The following is a 20,790-nucleotide window of genomic DNA, read 5'->3' as shown; positions in this document are numbered from 1 at the left end:
TGATAAATTTCGCAACTAAAATTACATGCATTTAAGTATAACTGAATGAACACTGACTAAATGTACTGACCAAATTTATAGATGATTTTAATAAGACAAAAGCCATGACTGAAAAAAGAACATTGTTCAGGCACTAAAAACATTAAGTCAGTGTATGCACATGAACAGCGTTATTAGCGGACACACTACTTAGTGAATTCCCCCAGGGTTTGATCCCCCCCCCAAAAAAGACAGGGTATAATTCATATAGTTTAAGAGGGTCAAAATCTTTTTGTTTTTACAAAGAGATGAATCCGCACCTGATTATAGCTATGTAAGGCTCCTACCACCTGACCACTGAGAGGAGGCTGGGAGGTCGACAGGTCGCCGAGGGCCAGGGTCTGGTTGCTATGGTAACTGACTTGATAGGGAAAGGTGCCTTCTTGATTATTGAGCTGCAAAGCACTCTGAGAGAGGATGCCTGGTCCTGTGAAGGGGAAATTTGGGGAAAAGAAATACAAGACAAAACTGTTTAACTTTAAGATTAAGTATAAAAATCACACATTTATTTACAACAGTGTCAGAGTCACTGATTTGCATTTGGTCTTTCATTCTATCTATTTGCATACATAATTGTAATTGGTCTTGTCGTCTTTGCATATATTTAACCATGTAAAACTTCCTTTACAGCGACTGTTCATTCCTGTGTGCAGCAAAGCACGAAGTATGATGATTTTTATGACTATGTCAAAAGTGGCAAGATGCAGTATTACATTTACACAGAATCAAAGCCTAAAATCTAAACTTACATAAAACTTTGTTTCTTTTGCTGCCTTGCAAGCTCATGTGTTTCCTTCAGGAGATGCAAATCTTGTTACTTTCTCTTCTCTGTCCATATAATTCCACTCACCTCATTTTACCTTTGTAAAATTGGTTAATTGCTTTACCATTTCATCTCATATTCTTTTATTGTCTTCCAGCCTCCATCCACAGTTCTCTTTTTTACTTTCTTTTATACAGCTCATTATTTCAAGCCTCACAGTGAGTAGATGGACAGAATAGGCATGCATAATTAATCACTGCTGGAAGACACTCAATGAGAACACTCAAGAAAATGGGGTCAGCATAAACAGAAATTGCAGTCCCTTCTCTTCACTCGTCCCTCTTATGCTGTCAGCAGTGATTCCCAGTCCGTTTTCATCTTACAGTATGTCCCCCGCAATCACATAAATAAGGTACAAGTATTTATTATTATTTATATATACTCACTAATAACTAGATGCTTATTAGCATGCCTATTATGAACATATTGGCTGTTTATTACTTATAAAGCACATATTCTGCATGACCATATATTACAGTAGGAGGACAAGCTAAATGGGCTTTACCGCCGCGCATAACGCCGCGGCGGTGCCGTGGCATTAACTGAATTCAGTCGCGTGTTAAAATTATTCGCTTAAGTACCGCCAGGTGGCGCAAAGATTTTGAACTGACTGTAATATTAAAATGACGGTTTGTAAACTATGTATATATACATAGTTTACAAATCGTCATTTTAATATTACAGTGCAACCTATATGCAACCTATAGACGACTTATATATTTTTTCCTCTGACAAACTTAATTTATTTTTTAGCGTGTTTAAAAAATAAAAAAAAAGACAACATGCAGTAAATGAAAATAGGCGATTAATCCGTTAAAAAGTTTTACTTCAGAGCAGAGCCTGGGCCTAATATAGGCTATCCATAGGTTTATTTTTTTATTTTTTACATTGCATCTGAAAATGACTTTGTTCATCACATTCACTTTGTCACGATCGGTGTTACAGAAAACACAGGAGAAGGAACCAATCGCAGGTAAGTCATTTATTAAAGGGTAATCCAAAAGGGGAAAACAGTCCAGGCAGGGTCAAAACCAGAATATCCAAATCCAAACATAAACAAGACACAAAGACAAGGCAAGGCAAGGCAAGATGACGGACATGAATAAACTTTCAACATTAAACAAGGACTCCGTAACACAGACTCAGACAGACCGGGTATAAATAGACAGAAGGATAATGAGGGAACAGGAGACAGGTGGGGAACAATCAATTACTAACAAGGAGGAAGGTGACCAAATAAGGGAACAGGAAGTGATAAGGTGACAGACACCGTGAGAAAGGGGGACATCTAGTGGAAACCCAGGGACACAACCCAGACACTGTGACAGTACCCCCCCTCTACGGAGCGGCTCCCAGACGCTCCACGACAGACACAAAACAGAGACCAGGAGGGAGGCGGACAGGTGGAGGCTCAGGGGGAGGGACGGAGGGCCAGAAAAAAAATCATGGGGAACAGATACCAGAATTGTAGACACAAAACAGAGAGACCAGGAGGGAGGAGGACCGGAGGAGGTTCAGGGGGAGGGACGGAGGGCCAGGCTCACAGAGAGGAACAGGGACAGGAGTGAACACAAAAACAAAAAACAACATGAAGACCCTTCAGGGCGGGGCAGAAGACCACCACGTCCGTGTGGTGGAGACTGGAGTCCCCCAGGGCGGAGCAGAGGACCACCACAACCGTGTGGTCAGGCCGGAAGCCTCCCAGGGCGGAGCAGAAGACCACCACAGCCGTGTGGTCAGGACGGAAGCCCCCCAGGGCGGAGCAGAAGACCACCACAACCGTGTGGTCAGGACGGAAGCCCCCCAGGGCGGAGCAGAAGACCACCACAACCGTGTGGTCAGTACGGAAGCCCCCCAGGGCGGAGCAGAAGACCACCACGTCCTTGTGGTTGAAGCCAGAGTCCTCCAGGGCGGAGCGGAAGACCCCCACAACCGTGTGGTCAGGGCGGAAGGCCCCCAGGGCGGAGCAGAAGACCACCACAGCCATGTGGTCAGGACCAGAGCCTCCCAAGGCGGAGCAGACCTCCGTGCGGCTGGATCAACGGGACAACGAAACTCTGGTAATCCCCTGGTGTCCTTACTGGACTCCAGAAGATTGGTGCTGGCCTGACACTGCTCATGAAGATCACTGGTGACTTGTATTTGCTCATGAAGATCAATGGTGACTTGCCTTTGTTCATGAAGATCAGAGGTGACTTGCCTTTGTTCATGAAGATCAGAGGTGACTTGACTCAGTCCTTGAAGATCAGAGGTGACTTGACTCAGTCCTTGAAGATCAGAGGTGACTTGACTCAGTCCTTGAAGATCAGAGGTGACTTGACTCAGTCCTTGAAGATCACCGGTGACTTGACTCAGTCCTTGAAGATCACCGGTGACTTGACTTGACTCTGAAAGGTCAACGGTGACCAGCCCTGACTCTGGAGGATCCGCGGTGACCAGCCCTGACTCTGGAGGATCCGCGGTGACCAGCCCTGACTCTGGAGGATCCGCGGTGACCAGCCCTGACTCTGGAGGATCCGCGGTGACCAGCCCTGACTCTGGAGGATCCGCGGTGACCAGCCCTGACTCTGGAGGATCCGCGGTGACCAGCCCTGACTCTGGAGGATCCGCGGTGACCAGCCCTGACTCTGGAGGATCAGCGGTGACCAGCCCTGACTCTGGAGGATCAGCGGTGACCAGCCCTGACTCTGGAGGATCAGCGGTGACCAGCCCTGACTCTGGAGGATCAGCGGTGACCAGCCCTGACTCTGGAGGATCAGCGGTGACCAGCCCTGACTCTGGAGGATCAGCGGTGACCAGCCCTGACTCTGGAGGATCAGCGGTGACCAGCCCTGACTCGGGAGGATCAGCGGTGACCAGCCCTGACTCGGGAGGATCAGCGGTGACCAGCCCTGACTCGGGAGGATCAGCGGTGACCAGCCCTGACTCGGGAGGATCAGCGGTGACTAGCCCTGACTCGGGAGAGTTCACTGGCACCTGACTCGACTCGGGAGAGTTCACTGGCACCTGACTCGACTCGGGAGAGTTCACTGGCACCTGACTCGACTCGGGAGAGTTCACTGGCACCTGACTCGACTCTGGAGAGTTCACTGGCACCTGACTCGACTCTGGAGAGTTCACTGGCACCTGACTCGACTCTGGAGAGTTCACTGGCACCTGACTCGACTCTGGAGAGTTCACTGGCACCTGACTCGACTCTGGAGAGTTCACTGGCACCTGACTCGACTCTGGAGAGTTCACTGGCACCTGACTCGACTCTGGAGAGTTCACTGGCACCTGACTCGACTCTGGAGAGTTCACTGGCACCTGACTAGGCTCCGGAGGTTCAACTGGAACCTGACTTGACTCCGGAGGGTAAACTGAGACTCTCATCCTGTGCAGCGGCGCTCGGCAAGCAGCCATCTTGGGCCATGACTCTGGACAGGCGGCCCTCTTGTACTGTGGTGCTGGGCTGGCGGCCATCTTGTTCTGTGGTGCTGGACCGGTGGCCAATTTGGGCATTGGCGCTGGGCTAGCGGCCATCTTGTGCTGTGGCGCTGGACTGACGGCCATCTTGTGCTGTGGCGCTGGACTAACGGCCATCTTGGGCTGTGGCGCTGAACTGGTGGCCAATTTGGGCATTGGCGCTGGGCTGGCGGCCATCTTGTACTGTGGCGCTGGACCGGTGGCCAATCTGGGCATTGGCGCTGGGTTAGCGGCAATCTTGTGCTGTGGCGCTGGACTGACGGCCATCTTGTGCTGTGGCGCTAGGCTGACGGCCATCTTGGGCTGTGGCGCTGAACCGGTGGCCAATTTGGGCATTGCTGCTGGGCTGGCGGCCATCTTGGGCTGTGGCGCTGGAACGGTGGCCAATTTGGGCATTGGCGCTGGGTTAGCGGCCATCTTGTGCTGTGGCGCTTGGCTGGTAGCCATCCTGGGCAGTGGTGCTGGACTGGCGGCCATCTTGGGTTGTGGCGCTTGGCTGGTAGCCATCCTGGGCAGTGGTGCTGGACTGGCGGCCATCTTAAGTTGTGGCGCTTGGCTGGTTGCCATCCTGGGCAGTGGTGCTGGGCTGACGACCACCCCGCCGGAAGAGACAGAAGTGGCTGGGGCATCCCACCGAAGCCGATGCTGCAGGTAGCGCACGAATTCCCAGAATTCCAGTGTCTCCATTCCCAGAATTCCAGTGTCTCCAGCCCGCCATTGAAATAGTCCTTGAGGGCCGCATCGTTGTAGCCCATGCCCTCGGCCAGGGACCAGAACACCTGAGCCAGGGCACCCACTTCATTGCCCTCTTGGCGGAGGGCGATCAACCGAAGGTACTTGGTTCGCCGCTCCGCCATCTTGGCTGGGGAACGGAAAAATGACATACCGCTGGTTCCTACTTTGACGGAGTCCTTCTGTCTCGATCGGTGTTACAGAAAACACAGGAGAAGGAACCAATCGCAGGTAAGTCATTTATTAAAGGGTAATCCAAAAGGGGAAAACAGTCCAGGCAGGGTCAAAACCAGAATATCCAAATCCAAACATAAACAAGACACAAAGACAAGGCAAGGCAAGATGACGGACATGAATAAACTTTCAACATTAAACAAGGACTCCGTAACACAGACTCAGACAGACCGGGTATAAATAGACAGAAGGATAATGAGGGAACAGGAGACAGGTGGGGAACAATCAATTACTAACAAGGAGGAAGGTGACCAAATAAGGGAACAGGAAGTGATAAGGTGACAGACACCGTGAGAAAGGGGGACATCTAGTGGAAACCCAGGGACACAACCCAGACACTGTGACACACTTCAAGCGCACTGGCGCAGATCAGCCTCCCGCGATGCTCAGCTGTGGACGATTTAAAAATGTTTGATATAAAGGTTGCTGTCCCATTTTGTACAGGAATTGATCATTTAAAAAAATCGAATTATATTGTTAGTTCTAATTATATTATTGACACAAGTTCATTTAGACTATTTAACATGCCCTGTGACATTTTACCATTTTTAATTCATAAACTCCTTGATATTTTAAAGTTAGTTTAATAGTATTTAAATTCAAGTTTTAAAATAAAGGTTTTAATTGCTTAAATTATTTTTATTAATTTATAATATGTTTTAATGTTTATTCTTGTAAAAAAAAACGGGAAAAAATAAGGGACGATCCGAATATTTGTTTTGCTTCAACTATTTATGTAGGCTACAATTATTAAATAATAATAATAATAATAATAATAATAATAATAATAAAATAATGTCATTAAAAAATACCATTGGCCTGAGTAATTTTGACCATTATAGAATTGTGACTTTAAAGATTAGTGATTTAGGTGGAAAAAATATGGTGAAATTACTAATGGCATGGATTTTAGAGCATAACAACTGAAGGTTTATGAAACATTAGCCAATAAAGCATTTTTATAAACAACAGAGCTTAAAGTTGTGAAAATATTATTTCAACCATACAGCATGTGAAAAAATAAAATGCATACTTTTCATAACATTTCATTATTGATAAAATGCATAATGTTTCTGGTGTTTGGATTTGTACTTCAATATAATGAGCTCCAAGTTTAAGAATAGCCCTAGACTAGTTTCTCTCTCTCTCTCTCTCTCTCTCTCTCTCTGGATGTGAGGATGGCTCTTGGCTCCCGGGTTCTCTCCGCTTGAGCAGATGCTTTTCTTGGATTCCAACTATCAGGTACGTCAGGCGTTATGGTATAGGGTTACCATAGGGAGACGTCACCGCAGCATCGAAGTGACATATGAAAGGGAACATCTCACTTACGCATGTAACCATGGTTCCCTGAATAGGCAACGAGATGCTGTGGTCCCGGCCGTTCTGTACCTTGATAGCATTTCTTCAGTTCATGAAATCTGAGCGAAATAGCGCGCGGCACTCAGGTATACGATGCGTACACATGCGTAGGGCGGTGCCAAGCGCTATTTGGCCAATTGGATTGGCGGGATGGTATAGGGCTTCAGACATTCGTCACACCGAGAGGTGTTCCCATATGGTGACGTCACCGCAGCATCTCGTTCCCTATTCAGGGAACCATGGTTACATACGTAACCGAGATGTTTAGTTCACTTGCTTGCTGACTGAATTATTTAGCGAATTCTCTCATCAGAAACAACAAAAGTTCAGATGTGCATAATGTAATGTAAAGTGCTTCAGTGATTTTAATGGGAGTTTTTGAGAGTGCCTGAACTCTGGCTAGACTGAATGAAAATGTTCTTTGATAATGTAAATTTTCTTTACTCTCTGTAAAATGAAAGTGTTAAAATAAGTAACTTACAATATTGTTATTAAGATTTACATAAAAAGCAAATTCAGTCATATTGAAAATATTTTATGGCATGATATGGCACTTAAGTAAAAAGTCAGGCTATTATGTGTAGTTAATAGATTACACTACTTTTCCATATATTGATCAAATAACAATCTATAAAGGTGCAAAACGCGTTTACTTACACGTAGGGCTGTAGCTATCGAATATTTTAGTAATCGAGTATTCTACCAAAAATTCCATCGATTAATCGAGTGATCGGATGAAATGTGTTTTTGCTTAATTAGTGCAATATTAGTGCAATTTTAATTAAGCAAGATAAAATAAGACTCCTGGGTCTAGTGACGGTCACGGAGGGACCGCACGTTCAACATGGATGTTAATACGCACACATACGCACAAACACACACCAAGACTGTTTGGTGATACAAGAGTTTATTGTAATTATTGATCAGAGATTGAATGAAATACCTGTAAACTAAAGGTGTTTCTCAATGTCAAGGATCCTTCCTTGGCAGGACGTGTCCTTCCAAGTCACTTCCTTCAGAGGCTAGGCGAGACTCCTCTTAAGCATTCGGAGAACACGTAAATGGATCAGGCTAGCAAGTGCACGTAATTGCGTCATTACGTCAGTGAAAAGATCCGTTTGAATAACGCTGTATCGTTAAATTACTTTGGACAACTTAACTAGTTATTTATAAAAGAAATGCCGATGACGCAACCAATTGTTAAATGACAGGTCCGGTTCAGTTAACCATTTGTATTTGTTTAATTTACAATATAAATATGGTAGTAATTTGTACTGCCATTTAAACGTTAAACTTTACTTATATTTACTACAGTTATAACAAATGTTTGGTAACGTAAATAAAAATCGTTAATGCTCCGACTCCGCTAACGTTTGACATTTTTTAATTTTTGAACAAGATAGCAAAGCTGCGCGCATAGGATTGTGGGTGATTTGAGAGCGCGAAGAGCGTGAAGGATACACATATGCATCTTTTCCTGTGTATGGGATATTCTTCGAACGAAGGACTCAGTCCTTGGTTGAAATTCCGAGGATCCTTGACATTGGAACAGTCCTTCGACGGATGTCGATGACGTAGCATCCTCTAAATACTGGCTTCCGAGGATCCTTCCTTGACATTGAGAAACACCTTATGTGTATTGTTCCCGTGTAGCGTTTGTCCCATGATTTTTAGAGTCCTGGTAAGAAACAATGGCAGGAATTATTGGTTCCGCTTAGGGTGGGAATCTACCATGTATTAATTGAGCGTGGGGGTTTCATGGGCAATGTGGCCGAGTTGTTGCTGTTATTTCCTGTTTAATGTGAACGAATTAATAACATCAAAGTAGATTTATTAAGTAGAACATCATGCCAATATGTTTGTTTCAGACTCTGTATATTTAAGGGAACATGTGTAAAGTGTTTTCTGTGAGTTTGTCCCTCCACATGTGGTTATGGTGCTGGCCACCAGTATAAATGTGAATATCTTTGTAATGGAAGGTAGTCTGTAGTGGTGGAAATTATGATTCTTTCAAGAGATTTGTTCATTTTCAGTTCGTTCACCAAAATGATTCGTTCAGAATCGTTCACTGATTCGTTCAGTGATCATTTCTTCGTATTACACAAAATATGCCAGCAGGTGGCAAAAAGAGTGTATTATAATAATAATAATAATACATTACATTTATATAACGCTTTTCTAGGCACTCAAAGCACTTTTACATAGACGGGGTATCTCCTCATCCACCACTAGTGTGCAGCATCCACCTGGATGATGCGACGGCAGCCATAGTGCGCCAGAACACCCACCACACACCAGCTTACTGGTGGAGAGGAGACAGAGTGATGAAGACAATCAGCGGATATGGGGATTGTTAGGAGGCCATGATGGTCAGAGGCTAATGGGCGAATTTAGCCAGGATGCCGAGGTCACACCTCTACTCTTTTCGAAAGGCATCCTGGGATTTTTAATGACCACAGAGAGTCAGGACCTCGGTTTAAGGTCTCATCCGAAGGACGGTGCTTGTTGACAGTATAGTGTCCCCATCACTACACTGGGGCTCTAGGACCGCCACAGACCACAGGGTGAGCACCCCCTGCTGGACTCACTAGCACCTCTTCCAGCAGCAACCTAGTTTTCTCAGGAGGTCTCCCATCCAGGTACTGACCAGGCTCAGCCCTGCTTAGCTTCAGTGGGAAACCGGTCTTGGGCTCCAGGGTGATATGGCTGCCGGCTAATTATGTATTATGTCTTAAGTCAACGAACGTATTCACTTGTTACAAAAACTGATCTGGTATTATTAAAATGTGTGCATAATCACATTCAATATATAAAGTCTAATTAAGTTGTTCAGATGAACAAAGCACAAGGTTTTCTTGCCCAATTAGCATTTTAATTGTTTGGTCAGACAGTTTGTTTATTATATATTCACATTCATAAATAACTGCGCTTTGCATTTTGTGAGATTGACATGCTAAATGGCAGACTGACCCGGTTTACTCTCATTCAACTCATTCACGAACGACCTGTGTACCAGTTCAGTCATTTCATTCACGAATGAAAAGATCTCTCGAACTCGTTCAGTAAAGGGCGTATTCGTTCACTACATTCAACAAATCACATGCTCTGTCACATCTCATATTCGAAGGCTATTGGCTCGAGGTTGAGTAACTCTTTGACAGGATGAAACCGTTCACAGATACTCGGTTCACCAAGCTGCGCATGCACTGCTAATAGCACCGCGCTGCTGTGGAGGGAGGAACTTCAGTGAACGAGAAATATGAGTCAGTGGATTGCGTGAACGAGAACGATTCGTTCACCTAAAAGATTCGTTCAAAAAGAACGATTCGTTCACGAACGACACAGTAGTAGTCTGTGTCTGTTTCTGCAGTGGAGATTGTGGCCTGAGGGTTGCAGGTATTTTATTCACTCTCTGATCAATAATTACAATAAACTTTTGTATCACCAAACAGTCTCGGTGTGTGTTTGTGCGTATTAACGTCCATGTTGAACGTACGGTCCCTCCGTGACCGTCACAGGCCTCTTAAAATGAACAACTGAGTTTCCTTTTTTTAGACTTTTTTTTTTTTAAATACATAGAATGCAATGCATACATCATAAATAAACATTTAATTATTACCCATTGTTTCTCTGTCTGTACTTGTACTGTGAACAATGACAAGAAAGTTGACAGATGAATTAAGTTAATTTAAGTGCCATTCAGTTGGGGTTTTAAATAAAGCATTTTCTGAGATGCACATTAAACACATAAAACATTAATTTAATTTATCTTTTAATTATTGAAAATTAACTTAACTATTTGGTAAACAAAGGGGATTTACTATTAAAAATAAAACATGGAAGAAATGTTGTGTGATTAAACCTTTAAAAAAAAATAATGTTCGATTTTTTTTTTTTTTAGTGGTAGGCTATGTATTCTGCTGAACAATAGTCTTTAACCGGACTTTTATTTTGACGGGTTGACGTACCTTTACAGTTCTGTGTATGTGATGTGGCGCTAGTTTTACTCAAATCAAATGGTCAAATGCTCATGAAGTGACTGTCAGAGCAGTTCTGGAGATGTTGTTCATGTGTTCACGTCCTAGTGAGACAGCAGATGCTGAAATCACCGGAGCGTCACGCGCGCTTCAGTGTGTGTAAATAAAGGAAGTCGCGCTTCTGCTCCATTCATTAACACAGACATGCAGAACATGCAGGATTCATATTTAAATAGTCTGTTCCGGTTTAATATTTACAGATATTAGTCCATATTGTGACTTGATGTAAGTGCAATGACCTACTTTTGATTAATTCATTCAAAATTTGGCAAATTCCGTGCCATTCCGCGTTTAACTGTAAATTCCGTTTTTATGACTGGATTCCGCGATTCCCTCCGCGTTTTCTGCATCGCGGAAATCACAGGGCTCTAGTTGTGGTGTGCCAGCTCTATCTTGCAATGGACACACGCCACGACGTTCTCTTTACATTTGCCCGCACCCTCAAATCAAAACACTGCTGACTCCTTGCAGTATGCAACTTCGGACACAGCGCTTGTGTCTCCTTCCGCTTTGTGGGTGACGTAAACGTGTTGTGTCACATTAAAAAAATCATTGCGAAAGAACCTGACGTGAGATTTAAAATAAATTAAAAGAGGCTTCGAGGCAGAGGAATTTGCCTTGATCAATTTTTGTAATCGAGTTACTCGAGGAATCGTTTCAGCCCTACTTAAACATTTGAGAATCGAGATATTTCCTGATATATTAAGCATGTTTGGAATTGTTTTGATTAAAAAGGAAAAATAAATAAAACATAAGCCTATATCAGTTATACAGTGCTTTCGTAGCATGACTTAGTAATTTGAGCCTTGTTCCTAGATGGACAGAGAGTGGAAAGTAATAGATCAGATGAGGAGATGGAGATAGAGGAAGAAAAAGAGGGAAATGTAGAGGCACACGTGACAGAAAGACAGCAGGGAACAGCAAGCCAGGAGACAGAGGCTGGTGAGAAAGAGGAAAATGTAGAGTCACAAGCGTTTTCTATAGTTTTTACTATAACCACTGTTCTTAATTATTCTGTAGAACAAAGAAGAAAAAGCCATCAGGTTGGGACAATTTAAGACATTTCAGTTTCTAATCCCAGAGTTATTATTAGGTGGAAAGAATTTTTTTTTTTCTTTTTTTTTTACTTTTAAACTTAAAATTGTCTCTTCTAATCTGTTTCTTTTTCAAAACTTCATCACAGCATTTGCTGCCATATCAATACATAATCATCCATATCGATATGCGAATCGACAAGGAAATGCATAACAATATATTGCTGTATTGCTATTTTGAACCGCGCTATTTAAAGCCTTGTTCTATGTGCCCCTTTTATACTTTGAGCACCTGCCCCTACAAAAGTCTCTGCACGGCCCTGTTTTTCATGGTGTTTTTTCTTTATCTTTGGGATATTATTAGCCTGAATAAGCTGAATAATTACATGATTAGATGTAAAACTTTACTTAAGATTGCTAACTTTAATATCCTCAGCTAAATATAATTTCAGGGTTAATGAAAATAAAATTGCAATGCTTCATTAATTGATTCTTAATTTGCATTTGTTGTGAAGTATTTGCAGCACGTTTTGCCATATGCATGTGTTGTGATGATTTGCAGCTCGTTTCGTTATATGCATATGTTGTGATGATTTGCAGCTCGTTTCGTTATATTCATATGTTGTGATGATTTGCAGCGCATTTCGCTATATGCATGTGTTGTGATGATTTGAGGCGCGTTTCGCTATATGCATGTGTTGTGATGATTTGTAACACTTGTGTTGTCAAACTGATGAAGATGTTTTCTTCATTTGCTGATGTTTTTTCAATTTGCATGTGTTTTCTTAAGTTGCAGCATGTTGAGCTTTCTCGGCCACCGTATTTACAGGATTAACAGAACAAAATCCAAATTTCTGTACCCTGGATTGTGATGAAGTAATTCCTGTTTGGGAATCACTGCTATAACCTGTATGCACAGAGATGAGTTTGTATGCTGTTTAATCCCTGCAAATTCTAACATGACAGTGTGTGGTTTGTGTTGAGTTAACCGAAGCATGTTTCTTCTCTTCTGAGGATGTCTGACAGCACCTAAAGAAGCTGCCTCTTTTGAAGAGGTGAGAGTTTGAAATGGCCTGACAGAGCAATAATGTTTGTTTACAAAAGATCTACATGCCACAACATTCTGTAAGATGAATCACAATAATGAAACACCTTATTTTAGTGATATTCACTTGCTAAATTTTCATCTCTGATTCTGTTTCAAACAAAAAGGCTGCAAATAAGAAAATTAAAAGAAAACCAATAAAGGTTTGCAGTCTATGAAGAGATTTCCCATAAACTGACTATGTGACAGTGTGACTTCAAAACCACTGAAGATGATAACTGGGTCATTTCGGATGGGTCATTTCGGATGACCCAGTAATATCAGAAACTGTCTGACTGCGGTTACTGAAAATGGCTCGAGTTAACCACTTAGCCACTATCAGATTCAAAAAGAGGCACATTTACAGTAAGAGCTGAAAGTTTCATAAATACCAGACTTCTGGTCCTTCTCCAGTCTCCACCCAAGCATTTTGGACATCATAAGATGCCATTTGCTGCCATACAGAGTGGTTGTGCAGTGGACAATCTATGTCTAGGGGGCTGGTCACTTATCTGTTTGGGGAGAGGAGTTTTATCTCCACTCTCTATGACCTGCATTTTAGATCAGAACCGATAAATATTTCAGCTGAATTCTATTTATAACTCACAACTAGAGAGAGTGGAACCACTACAGCTGAGTAAATAAATACAAAATATACTTTATGTCTTGTAAGGTGGTTCATTAAAAACCATTAAGAGTCCATATATCCATGTACACTGATTTATTTAGCAGTTTGCTCAATATTTCATGTTCTATTTAATACTTTAGTTTAAGTTTCCTGTAGTAAAATTTGTTGAGTTACAGCTGTCAAACTTAATTTTTTCTCTGCTATCTGGAAACCTTTTTTAATACACTACTGTATATCTCAACCTCTTTAACGCTGAGAAACTGAGCCTTTGAAAATATATATGAACTGTTCAGAGTATTCATATTTAATGTATTCAGATGAGGTAGGCATGATACTCTGAGCAGTGTGAATATGCTTTTTGACACTATTTGAACATTTGTTTCCCCCTTGAATTTGTTACCCAAAAAACTCAATTCAGAATTAACCTGTAATTCATGCATTAAGATGCTAGCATGCATAATAAGGCAGGCAGAGAGGCTCACACATGAATTTCAGAAACCTGGAGGATACACCAAGCTCATGTGCTCTACGGAGCAACACCTGCTAACTCATTTTATGGGATGTTACAAAAGCATTTCTGTCAAAGAATGCTGTAGAATGTAAAATTATGGTCCCCGACCATCAATCATGTCAGTTTAAGATCACAACTCTGCAGGATTGGAACATTTAAAAGTCATTAGCATTGTTCAGTCTCTGTCATTTCCTAATTGTGTCAAACTTCCATCATTTAAATGTGCTCCTTACTTTCGCCAGCAGTGAATTCCTGTGAATCCAGTATACCAGATTCTTGAAGAGATCGGATGCAAGAATCTACAAGTTCCAGACCTGTGGTGAGCTCCTCCTCTATATCCTTCTGTCCGTCTGTCAACAAAGACATGAAAGATAACTTCATAGAGCAGACTAATAAAAACACCTACCTATAAAACGGTTTCAATATGCCGATAATTACTCAACAAGCACTTAATGTAAAACATTATGAGCTTGCTGAGTTACTACCGTAACTAAAGTATGAATGTTTAACATTAAGCACGTAATTTGTTTTACATGTTACATTTTGATTGCTGTTGGGTTACATTGCAGTAACACTGCACTTTGCAAAAACAATCTAGAAATTACACCTATTATTTAAAATTGTAAAATGGAACAATAATGTTCAGTTTACATATTAAAATCGCATTTGTACTATGCAAATAAAACCAGACCAATCTGCAACATTTTAGGTTTTAAAATAACATAATCTGAACTTCTGAATTAGATATTTCAAAAACAGGGAAAATACTTTTATTTACAGAAAGTAGGTCTGTGTCCAAAAAACAACCATATGCCAGTTATTCAGATTATGTGAGTCAGATAGGCTAGTCTGTGACAGTTTAATAAAGGAATATCAAAAAATACAGTGGAGTCTGATATTGATCTTTAAATGATTCTGCAGCATTGTGACATTTTATTTGTAAAACACAAACACACACACACACACACACACACACAACATTGGACATATTATATGGATTTTAATGTTATCACAGCCTTATTACAATGTTTTTACAATGTAGTTTTGGTAGTTGGGTAGCTACGTATTTTGATTAAGGCCAAAACATTTTGAGGTACATTACCCGCCACTGAGGAATCTACTAAAGAAATTTAATTTGAACTAGTCAGAAATGAGAATGAGATGCTTCATTTGGTTTTGTTTTGATGCTTCACCAAGAGCCCAGTATTTTAAAGATTGTGGCGTGATCTCAAGCTCATGAATCATTTATGCACTGAACTCTTCAATCTCAGCCTCTCATCGGTGTTTTATATTCTAGAATGCAAAGGTTGTCATCTTTGGCTAACATTTTGCTGTAGCGCACAATTATTAAGTCAAAAGTCAACATGTTTCACTTTGACATGCACGGTGTACCACGTGGGCTGCTTGATGATGACAAATGTCAAAATGCATTGGAAAAGGTGCTCTTCATTTGCTCTTCAAGCGTAAGAAAATCCTAATTTCAGCAAGAAAACTTTTCAGTTACCTTGGTTGTTCCAGCGGAACTTTTCATCTGCAGAACTGTAAGATAAAGGATAGAACAGATTTAGATGCATCATCAACACAAACAATCTTTTACCTTACGGTACAATCCTACGCTGCAACTATTTGCACCAAAATATTGAGCATCACAACTTTTTTCAATATTGATAATAATAAGATATGATGATGTTAGAATGATATCTGATGGATCATATGACACTGGAGACGGGAATAATGGCTGGCGAAGATTCAGCTTTGACATTACAAGGATAAATTCCATTTTAAAATATATTTATAACAATATACAATTTTAAACAGAAGTGCACTTTTGGCCATGTCGTGTTGCTAAATACTTCGGCTGCCATAAACTGTTTATGTAACTGTTTACCCATCAAGTTCATAAACCTATTTGCAGACTTTATGAATCACATAACTCACTGATCAATGAAGTATCATCTCTGTTTTAGAACACACAAACTGTGGCTATCATGGTAATGGATTTGGTAGAAATTAAGGGTTGAGGAAGAACTCAGAGCCAGAAACCCTTAATCAATGACTGGCTTTGCCACCGCACGGTAAACAGTGGCCTGCTTTACCCGTAACGCCATCGGGAGGCTAAATGCTCACCCATTGTCCTTGGAGCCTTACAGCGGCTGCTAAATCACTCTATTGATTTTCTTCCGGTGAGTGTGTAAGGATGCATTTTGTGAGGCTGTCTATGTTTGTGCAGGGGGTGACGAATCGCAGAAGAAAACAAAACGGGCCACACCGTTGTTCTCCTTAAACCCATTCATCACCGATTCTTCCACGAACAATGCTTAGACAGAGACAGGCTCCCGGTGAGTGAGAAACAGTGATGAGCCACAAGGCGTTTTTACCCCAAACCTCCATTTTAATGAGTGAGTGGACCTGCCTTCAAACAAGCATGAACTATTTTCATTCTAATAGCTCCCTTTAAAAGACAATTACTGGCTACATATTTCAGGTAATTACAAGCAAATAAATAAATAAGTCATCTAAGGTAGATAAACACAGATTCAGTTGTGAGATATGACTAGGAGGGCCTACAGCATAAAATGAATAATAAATAATTAAAAAAAAGAATTGTTCCCATTGGCTGGAAATTGTCATTCAATTTCCAGGACACGTGATATCGCTCTCAAAGACATCTGGCTAGATAACATCACATTGATAGTACAAAATGAGTCTGTCTTCCTGGGGATCATTAAAGCCTTTTAGGATGAAGATATTTTTCTCTCTGAAGATAATTAACTTGAGAATAATGACATAACAGATGAGGCAATCACAGCTGTGGGTCATTGTGTGGTCAGTAGTTAATCACTGTTCTTTATGTGCTCCATTTCCATATTGACTTAACATATTAGCTGAAACACTTGGAGCAATGTGATTTGGGCCATTACAATTAGCACACTGATTTAGCATTTTTTTTGCCTCCATTCTGACTTATTTTAATTGTCTACATATTGTTCTACAATTATTCACAAGACCACGGCCATGTTCAAATAAACAACAAACAAAGGGGTGTGAACTACAAACAAATGCAATGCTAACACTGGGAAATTAACAAATGACTGTATATCCCTGACAGTGGCACCTGTTGACTTGTTAAGAGTACCATTAATGGTGCTCAAAGGTGATATTTCCTACCTGTTAAGTTTAGGTGATACTTAAACACTCCCTTAATTTTATTTAATTATTTTTCTTTTGTTGTTTGCAACACATTCTTGCTTCATTAAAGCTTTTAAGCTTTTTTTTGTGTTCCTGTAGCTCAATTGGTAGAGCATTGCCTTATCAAGCGCAAGGTTGTGGGTTTGATTCCCCGGGAACACATGATAGGTAAAAATTGATAGCCTGAATGCACTGTAAGTCGCTTTGGATCTGCTAAATACATAAATTTAATGTAATTTTAATTTAATTTTAACATTTAAAATTTACATTTTAAACAAAATCTGCTTATTGAACCCATCAATTCAATCTGGTTTTACTTATTGTTGTACACTCAAGCATTCCCCGTTGACATTTCTGGACCAGATTAATGTGACATTAAAATATAAATGTACAGCATATCCGCAATGCTATCTATATTAACCAGGCAGCATCAACTTTAAACTTATAAATCCATTCTAAACCAGTTTTATAAATGTCAAATAGGTACACACACACACACAATAAGTTTTTTTTTAAATCCAACTTATGGAGTCCGCATTACAAAACCTATCTGCCTAAACTGCATTAATACTAAAAGGTTTTTTGTGTATGTTTGTTACAGCCTGTTTGCCTTGGATTGTCATGGGAGAAAGAAAGACGAGATTTTGGTGTGAATGAGTGAACGTATGCTACGAGAAGCTGGAACAAAGCTCTGAGTGGCTTTTGTTCACTGCTAATGTATGTGAAAAGAGTGAAAGAGTGAGAGAGAGGATGAGACCGGCCCTAAACCGCTGGGGGTCAATGAGTGCCTCCCAAATGACAGACAGAGAAATAGACACATGCCATCAAAAAAAGAGAGGCTTCCTGCAGTTTTAAAGCTATATACTGTACATATAATATATAGAGTACAAGGAATTGAAATGTAAAATAAACATAACTTGAAAAGCAGAATGTCACCTCAAATACATTTGTGTTGTTAGATTATACACCTAAATCTAACTGGTGATTTTCACATGTGTTTGATTGAGGGGGTCGGGCTAACTACTTTCCCATGTCTTTAGTGTGTTGTATAACCCATGCTGTCTTACAGAGCATGTGAAAGGGCTTCACGTGATTGTATTAATGAGTGTGGAGCAAAGGCATTCATCTGTAAGAGCCAGGCCACCCATCATTAAACTCCAAATGAGTGGGAGTAAAATAGTCCTTGTTAATCCTGATACTGTATGGGATATATAACATATAGCAATTTATCGTGTAACTTTTCAGCTATAGAATTAATCTATTTAATCAATTAGGGTTCCAAGATCAAAGAGAAAGTTCACCCAACAATGAAAAGAATGTGTAAGTTGTAAATTCTGATTTACTTTCTTCAGTAAAACACAAACTGTGATTTTTGAAAAGATTATAATAAGATATATCTTGCCCACTTCTTTCTTTATAATCAATGAGAATGAAAGCTGTTTAGGTCTAAAGTGACTAGAAAGTACTATCAAAGTATCATAAAAATACCATATTCCAAGTCTTCTGAAACCATACGATATCCTTCTGTGAGGAATAGACTAAAATTTAAGTCATTTTGCAAATAGAAGCACTCCTACAGTCTATAAAAAGTCAGTTTAGCAAGGACAAGAAAAAAGCAGAAACAATCCTGTGTGGGCTTTTGGACTGAGTTGATATACGATACACTACAAATCAAAAGAGCTGCTACATAGTCCTCAAAAGAGGAATACAGTCCAATCCCTGTGCAAGAGAGGATCCTGTAATGAGAGAGCCCCTTTTGAAGTGCTGAATCATGGCTGAATTGTGTCAGTGGATAAGAAGGCAAAGGCTAGTGTAGCACAGATGCTGTACAGCTGATCTGTGATGGCAAACACTCTTTTACAGTGTATTACTATGACTGGCATAAAGGTAAAATACTCTCACTACAAATCACAGCAACATAAACACAGTCCCCAGACACCTCTGTAGCCCAGACTGGCACAGAATGGCTCTCATCTGGAAACTGCCTCATGAAAATGTATAGTACTTTTAATATAGTCACACTGGATGTGATACAAAACTGTGGTAACTGTAGTACTTATATGGAATACCACAGTCTATATATGTGTGTGTGTGTATGCATATATATATATATATATATATATATATATATATATATATATATATATATATATATATATATATATAACTTATAACTTCAGGTAAGGTCACTGCATTTTCAGTTGAAGGAGTTTTCAGACTAATTTGAATGAAAAAATAAATAAAACATGCTTCATTCTCAGCGCTAAAAAAAGACAAACATTGATTTAACCTCAGTGTGCTGCCATGAGGCTAAGACAACAGCAGTAAGCCGAGCAATTACAGTATCAATCACACATTTCCTATTGCAAGTGTACTTTCTAAAAGGACAAAACATTATTTTGAGGGCATCTGAGGATATGGTGGGTCATTAGGCTGACAGCATGAGTGATGTCACATGTAGGGAGCTCAGTGGTTGAGATCTACACTATGTTAGGCTGTCTCAGTTAAGCTAGGAGGCAGTGTGCTGGCTTTGTCCCAAGGCAGATCAAGTATGTGTCGCTGTCTAGACTTCTTCTGGTATTGACAGGCATTTGATATAGTCAAAAGACAATTTCCCCTGTGTAAAAATACGCTAGAACCACATTAAGATCTAAAGCATTAAATGATAAAACAAGATTTGGCTGATAAAAATACTATGATAAATTACATTTAACTACTATTTAAACATCTTTTCAGAAATTTCAATAACAATCCAGCTATATCTAAATCAAAATCTGCTATGCAATATTATAAATCTCTTCCAAAGTTTCATTTTCATTTAGCATAACCTAGTTATCTAAAGCTACTTTCAATATAATAACTACAGGGTCACCCCAGTAATTGAGATGCAGATAGTCTCAGTCACCAAACTGGGTTTAAGTCTACACGCGTAGGCTGAAATCAAGCAGTCAGGGCTTATAACTAAACTTGGGTAGCAGAAGAAGCTTTCATCGCCTCTTAAGCCTGACAGATTGCTTACTAAATCAATACGCTCTGAGTTCCCTGTACTGTACAGGGAGACACTTAGTGTGAGTCAGCCAGTGCGGGAGACACCCTTAATATGCTTAATATCCTGTAAGAATGGAGAGGGATTGTCTGAGCACATACATGCACAGGCAGATGGGAAGGTTTCTTACTGCCACTGTTTTGGGATCAACAGGATGAATTTCAATAGGTATGTATTGTGCACTTGGATGGGTTACACTGGGTTAAATGTAGAGCACAAATTCCGAGAATGGAATTTGTGATCCAAATGTAGAGCACAAATTCCGAGTACGGGTCACCATACTTGGCCACATGTCATGTCACTTTCATTGTGTGGACAAAAAAAAAATCAGTAATTTACTTTAAGTATCAATACCACAGCATTATTTCTTTGAGCTGTTGAACACACAAAAATAAATAAATATTTAAAATAATGACTTCCACAGTACTTTTTCCGCACTATGGAATTCAATGGCTACCGTCAACAGTTTGATTACCAACATTCTGAAAAATATCTTTTTTTGTGTGTGTGTGTTCAACAGAAGAGAGAAAGTCATTCAGGTTTGGAACAACATGAGGGTGAGTAAATGATGACAATTTTCAGTTTGGGGTGAACTATTCCTTTAAGTTT

General features: G+C 40.6%; 1 protein-coding gene across 6 annotated transcripts in view; it reads right to left on the bottom strand.

The window, feature by feature from the left end:
- The window catches only part of LOC132154875 (catenin delta-2-like), an 83,523-nt gene that overhangs the window by 31,444 nt on the left and 31,289 nt on the right, over positions 1-20,790 (bottom strand). For all 6 annotated transcript variants that reach the window (XM_059563594.1, XM_059563595.1, XM_059563596.1 and 3 more), the window contains 3 exons: positions 15,451-15,485; positions 14,180-14,296; positions 300-466 (listed from right to left, as the gene is read on the bottom strand). In XM_059563594.1, the coding sequence (XP_059419577.1) occupies positions 300-466; positions 14,180-14,296; positions 15,451-15,485 (319 nt within the window). The remainder of the gene's footprint in view (positions 1-299; positions 467-14,179; positions 14,297-15,450; positions 15,486-20,790) is intronic.

This window comes from Carassius carassius, chromosome 12, assembly GCF_963082965.1.
Source record: "Carassius carassius chromosome 12, fCarCar2.1, whole genome shotgun sequence".
Taxonomy (NCBI): Eukaryota; Metazoa; Chordata; class Actinopteri; order Cypriniformes; family Cyprinidae; genus Carassius; species Carassius carassius.
Note: the sequence above shows the minus strand (reverse complement) of the source record. Positions and strands in the feature narration are given on the sequence as shown.